The sequence below is a fragment of the Rousettus aegyptiacus genome, unplaced genomic scaffold (genome assembly GCF_014176215.1).
Source record: "Rousettus aegyptiacus isolate mRouAeg1 unplaced genomic scaffold, mRouAeg1.p scaffold_m13_p_3, whole genome shotgun sequence".
Classification (NCBI taxonomy): domain Eukaryota; kingdom Metazoa; phylum Chordata; class Mammalia; order Chiroptera; family Pteropodidae; genus Rousettus; species Rousettus aegyptiacus.
This window is the reverse complement of record NW_023416306.1, coordinates 114,564,973-114,579,650: the sequence shown is the minus strand read 5'-3', so window position 1 is coordinate 114,579,650 and position 14,678 is coordinate 114,564,973. Positions and strand designations below refer to the sequence as shown.

Sequence of the window (14,678 nt, the reverse complement as noted above, 5' to 3'; positions counted from 1 at the left end):
ACTGCTGGGCAGGTCACTGACCCTGATTGCCAAAGAGAAGCTAATATCACCTGCCCTGGCTAATTCACAGATTTCAAGCTTGACAAGATCAAATAGCATCGCATGTGTGAGGGCTTTGGCAAGGTCAGATGTAAGTGCAAGTTGTTATTACTATTATCAGGATTAGCACCAAGGACCTATTTGACTTCCTGGCCTTCTCATTCCTTCACTTGGTCACACTGGGATCTTCCTGCCAGACATGGCACTAACTCTGGCCTCTGGTATCATTCAGAGTAACTCACTGACAGGCTCCTGAGAGGTTTCCTTCCTGCCTCAGCCTCTTGCAACACCCTCCTTCCCCCTAAGGTGACCAAATGTCCAGGTTTGCCTAGGATCAAAGGGTTTCTGGGTGAAGGATTTCAGTACTAAAATGGGGTCAGTTCCAGGCAAATCAGGACAAATAGTCACCCTATTGTCCTCCCCACCTCCAGGTTGCTTCTTCTTTCCTGTGGTGACTATGGCGTCCCTGGCATTTCGGCATGCTCTCTATCAAAGGCCCTTCCCCCTTCTTGGTGGGGCTGGCGAGCTCCCTCCAGGTTCTGGGCACAGCCTCCTACTTTGTGCTCCCCGCACCTTGCTCTTCTCCATGTCTCACCTGGCAGACCTATTCTGGCTTCAGCTTCCTAAACTACGGCATGGCCTCCTCAGCTCTTGCTGTGAAACTTCCAGCGAGCCCCTCTGGACCACTTTATATGCCCCTGCCGCCCCACGCCCTTTCCTCACCCCTCCTCTGCCCTTCAGTAGCCTCCCCCGTCTAGTCTGCACCTTTCTAACCTAACTTTCTCCTGCTGGTCAGAGCCAACACCACTTCCCATGCGGCATTCGTGGAAGGCCCTCTCACTACCATCCCCTTGCTGAGTCTTGCTCATCTGCTTGAAGCTGATCTCCTGGAACAGTCCTCCTCCATTGGTCTAAGCCCTATGCTGCCCTGGCGTCACTCAGGCTAATCGGCCTGGCATTGGCAAGTACCTCTGAAGTGGAGCCTGGGTCTTCACCTACTTGTTCCCTCATTGCCTTGGCCAGGTGAAGCACACAGTAGGGGCTGCTACCGCCATAGGGAAGCCCTAACAGGGGCAGGACTTAGCCTCTGGTGTGGGCAGCTCTGGGCTGGGACTTGGGGTTGGGGTTTGGGGAGTCCTGGGAAAACACTGTCAGTCACCTTTGCAGCCACCAAGGAGAAGAGAGCCCCCAATAAAAGAGAGCCTCAACAAGGGAGCCAGCCCCCAGGGGTTCAGTTCCACATCAGGGTTCACATTCCATTTCTGGGCCTAGAACTGGGAAGCTTGTGAAGCCCCAGGCCTGGGTGTGCCCCAGAAAGCAGAATGGAGGGACGGGTCCCCAGACCAGCCTTCCTTCTGCTTCCTGATGCCTCAAAGGGCTTCAACCACACCCTGCTCTGGCATGTGTGTTCTTGGGAGGGGCAGAGCCCAGACTATGTCCCTGCCAACTGGAGCCTGCCCAGGGCTGGTCCCTCCAGCCCTAGGCCCTACCTCCTATACTGAGTCCTCCCCATGCAGAGCTAGGACTATCCTGACCCGAGAGATCTGTACATATTCTAGTAAGTAGGAGTTAGGATAGCAGTTTCTTGAGCCAGGAATGGCCGTGGTGGGGAGTAGGAGGAGTGGGTTTATAGGAAAGGAACAATGTACTTCAAGCCACCCTTTTTCTCCCTCCCATTTGGAGGGCTGCCTGTCTAGTAGCTGGGCTCTCATGGAATCCAGCCTTGCCCATCCTCTTCCTCAATACTCGTCCACCCACCTAGAGCTGGCAAGTGGCACCAGTCAGTGACCTCTAAGGGCTCAGATCCAGCCAAGAAGAATGGCTCCTAGGAACTGGGATGTAAGCCTGAAACTGGGCCCGGTGGGATCCAGAGGCAGGTAGAGCACAGGGATTACTTCCAGGAGCACCCAGTGCTAGCTGGAGAGAGATGGCAGCTAGCGCCTGGGACTTCAGAAGGTACAGGGCATGGGGACCAGGGAGGGAGGACACCATTGAGGGGGTGGGGCGGGAACCTGGCCTTGCTGGATTTGCTGAGCAAGGGACAACACACAGGGAGGCATAGTGAGAATGCTGAGGGGGCGACTCAGGATCTCCTCACCAGGTCACAAAATGTTCTCATACCCCAGGGGTCTTCAGTGTGTTCAGGCTGGCAGGAGGCAGCCTTTGGGGTGCCTCAAAGGATGCTGTGCATCCAGAATGTGCCTCTTATGGTTACCCGAGGTAAGAAGAAAACTATTTTAAGCTTTACCCTGGGTCACATGTTGTTCCAGATACATATGGATATTACCGTGTTATTTCATTTCATCTGCCAACGACTCAGTGAAGTAGGTATACCTCATTTTAGAGATGAGGACCAGAGACATAAGGGATTACCTAAGATCACACAGCCAGTGAGGGGCAGAGATAATTTGGAATCCACCATCCTGCTCTGCCTCATCTTACGACAAAGCTGAAGAAGGACAAGGGTTGGAGTGCTTATATTTAATGATCAGACATCTACAGGGCAGCCGTTCTGGAAACAGCAAATGGGACCTTGAGAAGTGCAGGCCCCATAATGGGGCCTCTGCCAAGTCTGTGCCCTCAGTCTCAGCCTGTGGTCCAGAGGGTCTTTCCTCCTTTGAGGTTTCCCTCCTCCTTCCCCCTCAATGAGAATCCCCTGCCTTGCAGCAGATCTTGCCCTCAGGGTTGGTTCTGAGTCTGTGTATGGTGGACCGAGAATACCTTCCCCAGGGAAGAGATATGACCTGCCCTGTAAAGTATGGGGGTAGGTGGTATGGGGGAGGGGAGTGGAAAGAGAGCTGGGCGGGGAGGCAGGTGACAGAGTGGCTTCTGGTAGAATCTCTGCTGCAAACAGGCTGTGCAGCTTGGGCAAATGGCATTATCTCTCTGGGCCTCCTCATCAATAAAATAAGCCTTCTACAACTGCATAGCTTCTTTAGTCTGATGGGGATGGGAGGTGGGGATTACAGAGACTTGAGAGAGGAGCTGGGGAGCAGGAAGGGAGAAAGGAAGACCCCCTCCCCCAACCAGGCTCGTGTAACTCTGCTGCCCCCTAGTGGTTGCACGGAGTAACAGAGACATGGTCTCATGGGGAACATCATGCAGGTCATCTCCCTGCCTCCCTCAGAAATGAAAGAAAGGTTCACTTTTAGGGGCCTTTATCATCACTGCCTCCATCAGGGCTGTGTACGTTCTGGGTGAGAGAAAGGCAGTCGCAGCCTATGCTCAGGGTACGCACGGCTATGCCCAGGATTGCATGGGTTATGCACTCATGTATTCATTCTGCAAGTGCTGCAGGAGGGTCTGTAGTTTGCAAGGGCACTGTGCCAGGCTCTGGCAATCTGGAGGCACTTGGCACACCATTTCTTCCCTCAGAGAGGCTCTGTTCAGTGGGAGAGCAGAAAGGCAAACCACAGACTCTGGAGAAAATAGGAGAATGTGGTGGCTGCTCTAAGGTGTGACATATTGTGTGAGTAACACTTGGGAAGCACATAGCCAACAACTCTGAGGCCCTGTCTTAATGCTGGTTTGTCCTGGGCATATGAGCCTCCAGCCAGATGGGTCGGAAGTGTCTCCCAGTAGGCCCTTTCAGGAGAACTGGGTCATCCTCCCCATGGGATGGCTGGATTTTTACCTGTGCCTCCTGCTCCCCTGCTACTGTCCTGCCCCTAGTCTGGCTGGGAAAGGGAGGAAGCAGGACAGCAGACCTTGCCTCACCCCTGCAGCCTCTTCTATCTACACCCACCCTCCTCAGACCTGGTCTAGGAGACTGGGTTCCAAAGATGACAGAGAACAGGCCGGTGCTCTATGGACCTCCCAGCTTCAACAACATGGTGTGGGTAGGTGATGGGAAGCTTGACTGCCACCCCACCAGTGCCCTGCCCCTCACTATCAGAGCCTCTGCTGGAATTCAGCAGCCTGTGTAGGGAAGCACACAGAGAAAGCGAGAGATGGAGTGAGTGTGTATGTGAGAGAGAGAGACCCAGGGCTCCTTAGCCCGGGTGCGTCACGTTGCTGGGAAAGTAGATGAGTCTGACTCAGTGGGAACATCCGGCAGGAAAGGAAGAGAGAACACTGTGGCATTTGGGATGGGAACTCTGGGGCTGCGGAGATTGGGTGTGGGGTCAGAGGTGCTGTGTGAAGCCCTGTCTAGAAAAGAGTCCAAACATGGTGGTGGGGGGGGTGCAGACAGGAAGGGGAGGTTCAAGGGGAGCAGAGGGTGGACCCTCTGGCTGCCTGGGTTGATCTGGGGAGGACAGAGATGGTAGTGGGACTTTCTGCTCTGGAGACTGAGGGGGACAAGTCATGGAATGGAATTAGAGAAACCGAGATCTGATCAATCAGGGATGTGGGGAATGCAGAAACCTCTGATCCTCCCCCTCAGGGCTTAGAGATTTGGGCCCTGTTAATAGACCCCAGGTGCTCCTGACACACAGATAGTACCCTTCTTCCCAGCACCCCAAATCCCCAGTCCCAGAAGCTCTCAAGGTAGGACTGCCAGGCAAGCTGCTCCCTTGGGCAGAGGGGGACCGGTGTTAGCTATGCAGGAAAAATTTGAAAGAGACTTTCCCAAGAAAGCTGCTTCCTTTCTCTGGGTCGGAGAGGCTGAAAGGCCTAGCCCTAGAGAGCAAGGCTAGGAAGAGCCCAGAGTTCGGAGTCTGATGGAGGAAGTTTGGTGGCCAGCTCTGAATTGTGGTGGCAAGGGCCTTGAGGGAAGGCCCAGCAACCCACACCAAGGGGAGACCCGAATAGTTGAGGAGCCTCCCAGCAATGGCTATACTTTAAAATACAGAGAAGACAATGTTTGACCCATGGAAATAAATGCTAATGGTGCTATTTTAGGTGGCCTAGGGGAGGTGAGCTTCCTGGTTCCTTCGAATTATTTAAACAAGTGCTGGTAAAGAGAGTGGGGGGAGGCTCATCTGAAGTGGGGGCCCTCAGATCAGGGAGCCCAATGGGCTGTGTCCTGTAGGCTTTTCTCTGCTAATGGGAAAGATGAAGGCCCACATTGTCTGCCCAGCTATCTGTAGGCAGGCCCAGATGAGGCTTTGCTGGGGCACAGAGCCTTGGGGAAAGTAGGGCCTGGGGCAGCTGGGTCCCCTGTGTGGGCTCAGCCCGCCAGGGAGAGGTCTCTGTCTGGGGACACTGGGGCAGGACAGGGGCGAGGTGTTGAGCTGGGCCAGCTGGCTGCTGGTGTCCTGGTCCTCGCCCTCTGAGCATGCATGGGTGGGGGCAGTGGCCACAGCATTCCTGGCTGGGAGCCCAGAGGAGTCTTTTGTAATCACAACATGATCTCGTGTGCTGAGAAGCGAAGCCGGCAGGGAGAGGCCGGCAGAGGCCCGGCTCCGGCAGCGCCGGCGACGGCGTCCCTTCTGCTCTGGCTCCCCTGGGGCTGCTCTGGAATTCCCTCTGTGCCCGCCATTGCCATGCACTCAGCTGTGAGTGGCACCTTGCCCTTGGTGGAGGGCTTCTTGGGTCTGGGAGAGGGCTAGGATACCAGGAAGCCATACTCTGGGGGCAGCTGGGGACAGCTGGGCCTGGGAGGAAGAGGGCTGTGCCTAGGCGGGTGGGGAGCTGGGTAGGACATTGGTCACGGTGGAGACCCTGCAGCCAGACAGGGAGGAACCTGGGCCTACCCGTGGAGCTGGCTCTCCCCTGTCTCTACTGCCAGCAGCTCTCAGCCTGGAGAGGCTAGGCCCCTGGGAGTGGCTCTTTCCCACAGGCTAGACACAGGCCTGGGGAGTGGGGTCCAGGGCCTGGGAGCTCAGGACAGATAAGGGGCCTCTCTTTTTACTGTGGTTCTGGGCCTGGGAGCCGAACAGCTCCCTTGTCGACCTCCTGAATCCTCTGGCAACTTCCCAGTCACGGCAGGTTTGCTGCCAGAGCCATTTATAACTCCCATTCCAGACTCTGCTCGGCAGTGGAGCTCCCTGGAGAGCCGGGGGAAGGGCAGCCCACTTTTGGGAGCTCTGGGCCTGGGTATGAAGCCCTGATGTGAACCCCTGTGGTGGCAGAGAGATACACAGACAGGCCTAGTCAGGTGGGGGCTTCGGGCCTTTTATGTGCCATCCCCCCTTGTGATGCTAGCTCTGGATCTGGGGATCTGTTCCTTGGATGATAAGAATCTGGTGGGAAAGTTGGGGCACTTCTAAGGGATGGGCCCAGTAGTCAGGAGCTTGGGGCCCTTGCTTTCTGCAGGGACCTCATGGGGCTGAGTCCCCAATGAGCAAGCAGGAAGAAAAGGATGCAGAGCTGGACCGGAGAATAGTTGCCCTTCGCAAGAAGAACCAGGCCTTACTACGCAGGTATCAGGTGAGTGGGCTGTGCTAGGGGCCAGGGGGACTGACTGGGTTGGCACTCTCTATCTGACCCACAGACCCTTGTGTGGGGGTCTCACCCTGCAGGCTCTGCCTGGGAACAAGGTTTGGGTGGGTGTGGTCCATTTCAAAGGCTCTGTGAGGGTCTTGGGGACTCTGTGATGTGGTGCCTCTGCCCCCTGGTGTCCCACTGGTATTTCTCTGTGTAGGCCTGTCAGCATTTGTGTTTCTGTGTGTCTGGGGGGCCATGGCCTCTGCTGACCCCAGGCCCTCCCATAGGAGATCCAGGAAGATCGTCGGCAGGCAGAGCAGGGGGGCATGGCTGTGACCACCCCGGAGGTTCTCCGACCTGACAGCCTCACTGTCACCATCAGCCAGGTTCCTGGTGTAAGCCCCACCTGGGAGACAGGGTGGGGTGGCAAGGAGGTGGAAGCCCGGCCCGTATCAGGGGAGGACAACTGCCCCTGCTCCTCTGCTTCTCTCACAGTTCTAGGGCGCACCCTCCAGCTCTCAACTTCATGCAGCCCAGGCCACTGCTGTCCTACTGTCCTTGAAGGGCTATAGCTAAAAGGTCACCAAATAGAAGCCCCCTCATACCCTTTCCAGCCCCACAGCCCTGTATGTATGCTTCAAAGCATAGGCCACTACTAAACCCCAAACCCCCAGGGGACAGAGAAGTGGGGCTGAATGCCAGGAACAGTGGCTGAGGGACAAAGCCCCATTGTCCAAGTGCTCTGGATTTCCCAGCTCAGAGATGGCGAGCACTGTGGCATCTTGGGCCCCTGGGTGGCTCCAGGCCCTGGATAACCTAACGCCACTGGCATGTGAACGCCCTGCGGAGTCAGCTCCTCTGTGGGCATTCCAGGGAGGGCCAGGGCTGGAACCTGGCCTGGGGAATCACCCGAAGGACCCAGCCCCCAGCTCCTGCTCAGCACTGCCCATGTGGCCTGAGGGGACAGCACCTCATTCTGTAGGAGAAGCGTGTGGTCAGCCGGAACTGGTCAAGGAGCACACTTGGACCTGGAGCAGCCACTGAGATGCTTGAAGATGCGATGGTGAAAGACCACACTGGTACTTTTTGCTCTGGAGAGCGAGTAGAGCTGGCAGTGACCATGGAAAACAAAGCCAAGGTGAGCAGAGTGGGTGGGGGAAGCCCAGGTTCCAGGCAGGTAGCCTCTTCTTCCCCAGCTTTGCTGTGCTGCCCATCCTTACCTCCCCAGGCCAAGCGGATTGTACGCGAGAAGCCCTCCAGAGCAAGGAGCCAATATGGGGCAGAAGGGTCACCCGGAGAGGGCTTGGGCCGTGGCTCCTCCGTGCAGGTGGCCGTCGGCATGGATTCTGCACGGAAGGTACATCTTCAAGAAGGGATGGGAACATGAATGGGGGGGGGTCCCCATTTAGGGGAGGCTGAGAAGCTGAGTCACATATGCCCAGGCAGGACTAGCAAGAATTCCCACCTCCTCCTTCCTTTCTTGGGCCACTTTCCACATTGGGAGGGCTTTGCAGTAAGAGATAGAGTAAGCCAGATATGTGATCCAGCCCCTTACCCTACCTGGACCTCTGGTGGCAAGCGAGTGTGGGCCAGGAGTGTAGAGGACTGGCCATGTGCCAGGTATGACCTCTAGGTGGCAGCAGCCCCTAGTTCTGGCTCTTGTTCACAGCCACTGGGGGCCTCTCCTCTCTGGGCCTGGTCACACATTCCTATAGCACCCCTGTGAATAGGTGCAATTGTTACCCTCTTTTTACAGATGAGGAAATGATACACAGAGAGGTTCAGTAACTTGCCCAAAAGACACAGCTAGCAATGGATGGAAACCTTGCCTATGGCAAACAGTACGTTAGAGATTGAACTAATCTAATTTTTAGATGGGGATGTCAAAAGCTTTGAGAGAGGAAGGGGTTGATAGACTCTGGATTTCCAAACTCCGTGCTTTTTCTGCTTTTACTACTTCTACCGTTTGGTGCTGAGTGTCTTCTCCTGGCAGGGAGCTCAGGAACCCCCGAGTCCAGGCCTGGTCCCAGGCCCAGTTCCCCACCACCCAGTGCAAGAGGCCCTGGAGGTGAACTGGGACTATGCCCAGTGGAAGCAGGAGCGGGAACAGATCGACCTGGCCCGCCTCGCCCGGCACAGAGATGCACAGGGTGACTGGCGCCGCCCGTGGGACCTGGACAAGACCAAGCCCACGTGGGTGGCAGGGCTGGGTGGCTTGTTGGGCTGACATGCTTGTGGGGCTTGCGGTAGGGCTAACTGTGGGTCCTTCCTGGAGGGCTGCCGGGACCCTCTTCAGGGTGGTGAGGGTCTGTCTGTCTGGGCCTTTGGGTCAGGGCTCTATGTAGGCACTGGTCCCCCATCTTTCTTGGCCTACCATCTCCCTGCTGCCTTCAGCCCTGGGTCTGGGATTGGGGGAGATTGTATCGGTGTAGGTCTTGCTGCAGCCTCTGCCCTTTTGCACTAGCAGCCTGACTCCCTCCGTCTCCACAGGCTACAGGACTTCAGCAAGCCTCGGAAAGGGGGCCCAGGCAAGGCGGGGAGCTCCAGGGGTGAGCCAAAACCCACCTCACCCCCTGCCCTTCCTTGGTTTTTTTTAGCCCTCACTCTCTTCTTCCTCTCTTTTCTCTGTCTCTTGGTTCACTACTTATTTTCAGAGCTAGAAGGAAGCATGGAAGAACATCTTTCTTCCTTTCCCTATTAGAGGAGGGCACTATGATCTCCCTGGCCTTCCTCCAAACCACAGCTCCTGCCCTGGGGTTTTGACCCCAGAGGTCTGGGGAGGAGGCTCATGAGGAAGTCTGTGCCGAGGTCCCATTGAGTTGTTGGTCCCTCATGGGTAAAGGCCCTAGTGTCCCTGTCCCTGGACTATTGTAGGAACAGAGCTCTGCGAATTAACTGGTCCCTTTATTTTATATATGGGGAAGCTGGGGCTGGAGAAGCTGGCTAGTCACTTAGCCAGGAGTGGCAGATTGAGCACAGGGACCCAGCTCTCCTGATCTCCAGAACCAGGTATCTTTGGGGGAGATAGAAAACTCACAACTGGACCAAAAAGAGGACAAAAAGCTTCCTGGTCTTGGAAGAATTGGTGATTCTGCTTTGGGTCCTCTGTCACCCCATTCTTTCCCTATTTTCTTTTCCTTAGGTCCCAGGAGCCACCAAAAGCTACAGACCCCACCATTGTCCCCTGATGGCAAAGGTGAGTTGGGAAAGGAAAAGCAGGGTCCTATGAGCTGGGCTGCTAAGGCCTTTTTCCCTTCTTGATTTGCGACCATTTCTTACAGGTGGTACTACTTGGGGTGGTCAACCTAGCAGTCTCTTAGTGGCACCGGCCACATGCAGCAAAGCCCGGGGAACAGAGAGGCTGACTGGCAGGGCCCGCAGGTAATAAATAGGTGGCAAGGGGCAACATCAAGGCAGGCATCTGAGCTTCCTGATTTCCTGGCTCTCCCTTGCCCCTGGGAGTTCAGGACCTGCGCTGGTCCAGGTGCTTGCACTTTGTCCCCAGGGCCTCTGCCTCCTGGCTGACTGCTGCCTGGTGGCAGGTTAATGAGATTCAGGGAGAGGCCATCAGCAAAGGCAGCAGCAGTGAGTCTGGTGCCCAGGGAGGTTGGCAGTAATTACAGCAGTTACTTTCCCCTGGGAAGTCAGGTGCCTTTCCCAGGCAGCACAGGCAGAGACATGCCTGAAGTTCCCACAGAACTCAAGGTGCAACAGGCTTGGCCATAAACAGCAGCTGGGGATCTGGGATGGGGCTAAAGAGGGTGGTGTTTAGAGGAAATAGTTGGACTTGGGGAGCAAGGTGTGCTGGAAGGGGAAGCATCCTAGAACATTTTTCTGGCTCTGATGCTCCTGAGACCTTGGGGCTCTAGCTTCTCCCTGGGGAACATGGGCTGCCAGCTACCATGCAGGCAATGTAAAGTGTGGAGGGCAGGAGTATGGCTTGCCATGTGCTGTGTTTCTACAGGTGGGAGACAAAGGAAGACAAAGAGGAGGTAGAGAGCCAGGAGGTAGGTACCTGGACAGAGGGTAGGGTCGGTTAGGGACATGATCCCCGGATTTGCTAGCTAGCAGGGCCAACCTCTTGTTTCAGAGAAGTCAAAGCATCAATAAGACTCTGACTGAGAAGGAGCATGCACAGCTGCAGAGCCAGACGGAGCAAGGAAGACCCCCGAGTGCCCTGGCAACCAGCCCAGCCCCTGCGTCTCTGGAGGGGCCAAAAAGGGAGTCAGAAGCTTCAACAGCCAGTCCAGTCCCTGGCTCTCCACAAAACACTGACTTGGTTCCCCTTGACCTTTCTCTAGGAGGCACTAGTAGCTCTGGGCCTGGGAAGAGTACATGTGTGGTCAGTCCAAGCCCTGGTGCCGAGGAGAGCCCTGTGTCCTGGCCGGATAGTTCTGAGCAGCCCCTGGGGCAGAATGATCCCCAAGCTGAGCCAGAAGTCCAGACTTTCTCTGAATCACAAAGCGGAGCAGGACCCCTAGAGCCCAGAAAAGATAGGTCTGGCAAGGCTGGGGCCCAGCAGTTCCTGGCACAACGAAGCAGGCCTGCCAGAGGAAACAGCCAAAGGGCAAGGGGCACAGGAGGTATGAGGAGCAGGACAGGGGGCCCTGGGCCTGCAGGGAGATGCTGAGCAAAGCTCCTGGGAGGAGGGGGACCAGACTGGGGAGAGAAGGAGGGGAGAACACAGTCAAGAGCCTTCTTTGTGATGGGCTTCTGGTGGCTGGTAGCTCATGGCAGTATGGTTGAACAGTTTAGCAAACTCTGTGGCACAGTGATATTGTGAGGGCAAGGAGCTGTCCTTCCCTGTACCTCACGTGCACATCCCTGTACACATGTGTGTTTTCACCTGCAGGTGCAGCATCTGGTGTATTCCTGCACCACACCTGGTCTCTGAGGCTGATGAGCCCTGTCCTGGGACTACTGCTGATTAGGCCACGAGCTTCCCCTGCATGGCAAGAAAACAAGCACTTAGCACTTGGCTAGCCTGGCCTTCCTTTCCAGCTGCCAGCTGTCAGCTCCTCAGGTGCAGGCAGCCTCAGCAGCTGGCATGGCCAGCCCAGGCCTGGCACTTTTCCCATGCCTCTGCCTTGCGCCCAGGTGACTCATAGCCCCAGACATACAGAGTGGCCAAACCAGGGGAATCTCACCAATTAGCTGGAAGCCTCCTGCTTTCTATAAGAGAAGGCTGAGGCCCAGAGAAGGAGGCCACAGCGGGCAGGGTCTGAGCTGGGGCTAGAAGAGCAGAGCTCAGGTGTCCTCAGCGAAAGGAAGGGTACCTGGAAAGGCCTCCTCTCTGAAGTCGGGTGAGGGGAGGACAGCCTCCTCTCCCCATAGTAGGGTGGGAGAGCTTGCCATCAGGGACCCCCTCCCCCACACCCAGGTTGGACACTGTGTGCACCCTGAATATGCAGGGGCAGCCCCGCATACCAGGGTCATTTCCTATCATCTCCTACTTCCTCTTCCCACCACTTCCCTGCACCGTGGTCAGACAAAAGCAAGGATTCAGACAAGGACTCAGAGAAGAGAAACATCAACTCTAGCTAAGTACAACATCGGGACTTGTCTTTCCTTCTTAAGTCTCCATTCCTGCCCCTCCCCTGAGGCCCACGTCTAGTGAATTATCCAGACTCCGCACAAGCTGTGGCTTCCTCTCAATTCAACAAACATTTCCTGAGCACCCACTACCAGCAATGCAGCTGGTGGGCGATGGCAACTTTGCCAGCAAGAGGGAGGAAACAAACCGTCATCCGGCAGATCCAGGCTGCACAGCAGGAGCTGTTCTTGGCTGTAGGTGCCTGACAGAGGCTGAGGGTGGTGAAAGGAGCCCAAAGGGAGCCATCCCACCACTGTTCACAAAGGCAGGTATTCCTTCCTTTCTCATCATGCCTGCCCTTTGCCCTCAAGCCCTTGCCTGAATCTCTTTGTTTGGCCCCCTCTGTGCCCCTCCTCTCTGGTCCTGCTGGGTTGTTCCTCTCTGCTGAGGGTCCTTGGCCTCATCAGCCTCCCTGGGTTTCTCTTTGGAGGTGTCCAGATCATCCCCAAGATTTCTCCACTGTCAAAGAGAGGCCTTAACCATGGGGTCGCAGCCTTGGGCTTCCTCACTGGCTCTTGTTCCCCCCTCTACCCTTCTGGTGAATTATCCAGACTCTGCCCAAGCTGTGGCTTCCTCTCAGTTCAATAAACATTTCCAGGAAGTGTGAGGAGGGGGTCAGATTGTTTAGAGCAGTGCTTCTCACCTGCTAAGACATAGAGTAATGCAGATTTTAAGTCAGTAGGTCTGGGGTGGGCCTGGAAATTTGCATTTCTAATGCATCTCTAGGTGATGCCTATGCTGCTGATTCCCAGACCACTAAGGGTTTGGACTAGGATACATGGAGGGCTGGGGCAAAGGTAGACTCTAAACTCTCATTGCTCAGTTGCTGGCTACATAGGGAATGGGGGAGCGCCACCCCTGCGGGTAGGAGCTTCTTGGCTTCATGGTTGGGTGGGAAGCTGAGGCACTTAGGAAGATGCTTGACAGACCAGTGAGTGGTGATGCCAACTTCCTGTAGTAGAGAGTGAGAAAGCTGGGTGGGAATGGGATGAGGGGAAGGGAGGTTGAAGAGGTTGCTGTGGGGTTGATTAGAGGGGTTTTAGAAAGGCTTGGGAACATTCTTATGTATGTGGGAGGAAGACCCATGTGGGAATGAATAGGCAAAGAGTGAAAAAGTCCCAGATCAAGTTTTCCTCTTGTCTTCTAGTCACATACATTTGGCTTTAGAGCTTGGCTCAGGCCCTCGAACCCATGTCTCCCAAAGGATAAAGCTGGGGTAAATCAGGTTCAGGAAGTCTTTGAATGCAGATGTTTCCAAGAATAATTGTGATCAAGAATTCAAATTCTAATTGTCACAAACTGTTCCCAACCCCCAATGCTGCCAACTGTACACATGTGCCTTCATTCAAGGGTCTGTGCCAAGGCATGTTTGATTATGGGATGAGGATGTAGTATTTGGGCAGAGCTCTGGTTCAGCCCTCACAATAGGACCTAAGCAGGAGAGAAAACTGGGCAGAAGGCTATGGTGAGATAGGGCTTTACTCCTAGAGGGTAACATCTAGAAGGATGTTGTGAGAAAGAATGTCATAGGAGTCACTAGGGCCTGGAGAGAATGGAGATTGGCACAGGATGTCTTCGCTGGAGGAAGATTATAGGGCAAGACAAATATTGCTGAGCTTGACTCAAAAAAGGGGAGCTCTTCTTCAGGACAAAGGGGACTAGCAACCATGGGGGCCACCCTTCCTGCTCTAGGATGGAACAAGCTATGACCCACAAACCTTGAGGTCATGGAAGGCTGGTTGTATCTCTTCCTGGCTCCTTTGTTTAAAGGCCTGTCTGGGAGCCTTCCTCTTAGATGCCCTTCTCCTCTCCAACCAACAGACAAGATTGCTCTTCAAAGATGGGAAGTTCTTCATGAGACACAGCTATCAGGAACCCAGGCAGAGCTGGAAGAACTGAGAACAGAGGGCACACAGAGTAGTAGGGAGCCAGTAGGGAGAGGACAGCTTTACCTAAGGCCTCAAAACAAGGCGGGCAGAAGAGGCAGAAGACATCCCCTTCCCGGGGGCCCATATCACCTTGCAGAAGAGAGTGGCAGACCATATTGCAAGGGAGGTATATTTTTTGATGACAGGCAGTGTGGCAGAGTGGAACAAATATGGGCCTTGGAATCCGACAGACAGAATCTGAACCCTGCCATCTGCTAGCTACGTGGCCTTGGTCAGTTTTAACCTCTAAAGCCTCAGTTTTCTTACCTGCATCACGGAGCTAGTAATACCTACCTTGAAGAGTTGTTCAGAAAATTAAAGAGTATACAAAATATATCTGGCACACAGTAGGCACACTTTTAACAGCCTGGTACCCAGAAGGCACTTAGTAATTAATTATTTATTGAATAAATGAAGTAGCTATTTGGTGTGATCTGTCTACTTTGTTTCCTGTCTTTTCCCTTACTCCCTCTTCTAGTCTCATCTTTATTGTAGTCAGGGAAACAAGGGATGGTCTGTAAATTTATCAGCCTTCCAGGACAGTCAGCTGTTTTAATCCTGGGGCGTCCAGTTTAGTCAAAGCCTCAGGAAGTGACTCTTCTTTTACAGGGAGGGTTCTTTGTCCCCATCTTCCAGTGGGATCACAAGAATGTTGTAAGCATTTCTCCCTAACTTCACACACTGGCTCCCATAGCTCGGAGTGGTTTCTCTTTTCCTCTGTTCGTTTACATCAGTAGCAACCTCATGAATTTTCACCACAGCTTTTGCTTTACAATTTCCACCAAAAACAAACTCCCTTATGGAGTTTT

The 14,678-nt window shown here is 54.6% G+C and overlaps 1 protein-coding gene across 3 annotated transcripts; it reads left to right on the top strand.

The window, feature by feature from the left end:
- The first annotated feature begins 5,312 nt into the window (after nt 1–5,312).
- Nucleotides 5,313–14,302, top strand: CCDC9B (coiled-coil domain containing 9B). Of its 3 annotated transcripts, none has more exons than XM_016152205.2 (12): nt 5,313–5,477; nt 6,238–6,351; nt 6,636–6,743; nt 7,331–7,486; nt 7,577–7,705; nt 8,342–8,541; nt 8,839–8,897; nt 9,491–9,544; nt 9,630–9,729; nt 10,313–10,355; nt 10,439–10,931; nt 11,201–14,302. In XM_016152205.2, the coding sequence occupies exons 1-12, from the start codon at nt 5,328–5,330 to the stop codon at nt 11,329–11,331; spliced, it is 1,737 nt and encodes a 578-aa protein (XP_016007691.2). In that variant the 5' UTR covers nt 5,313–5,327; the 3' UTR covers nt 11,332–14,302. The 3 variants fall into 3 exon arrangements, with proteins under 3 accessions (XP_016007691.2, XP_016007690.1, XP_016007692.2); XM_016152206.2 differs by lacking the exon at nt 5,313–5,477 and adding an exon at nt 5,647–6,079; XM_016152204.2 differs by having other exon boundaries at nt 10,439–11,313.
- Nucleotides 14,303–14,678: the final 376 nt, after the last annotated feature.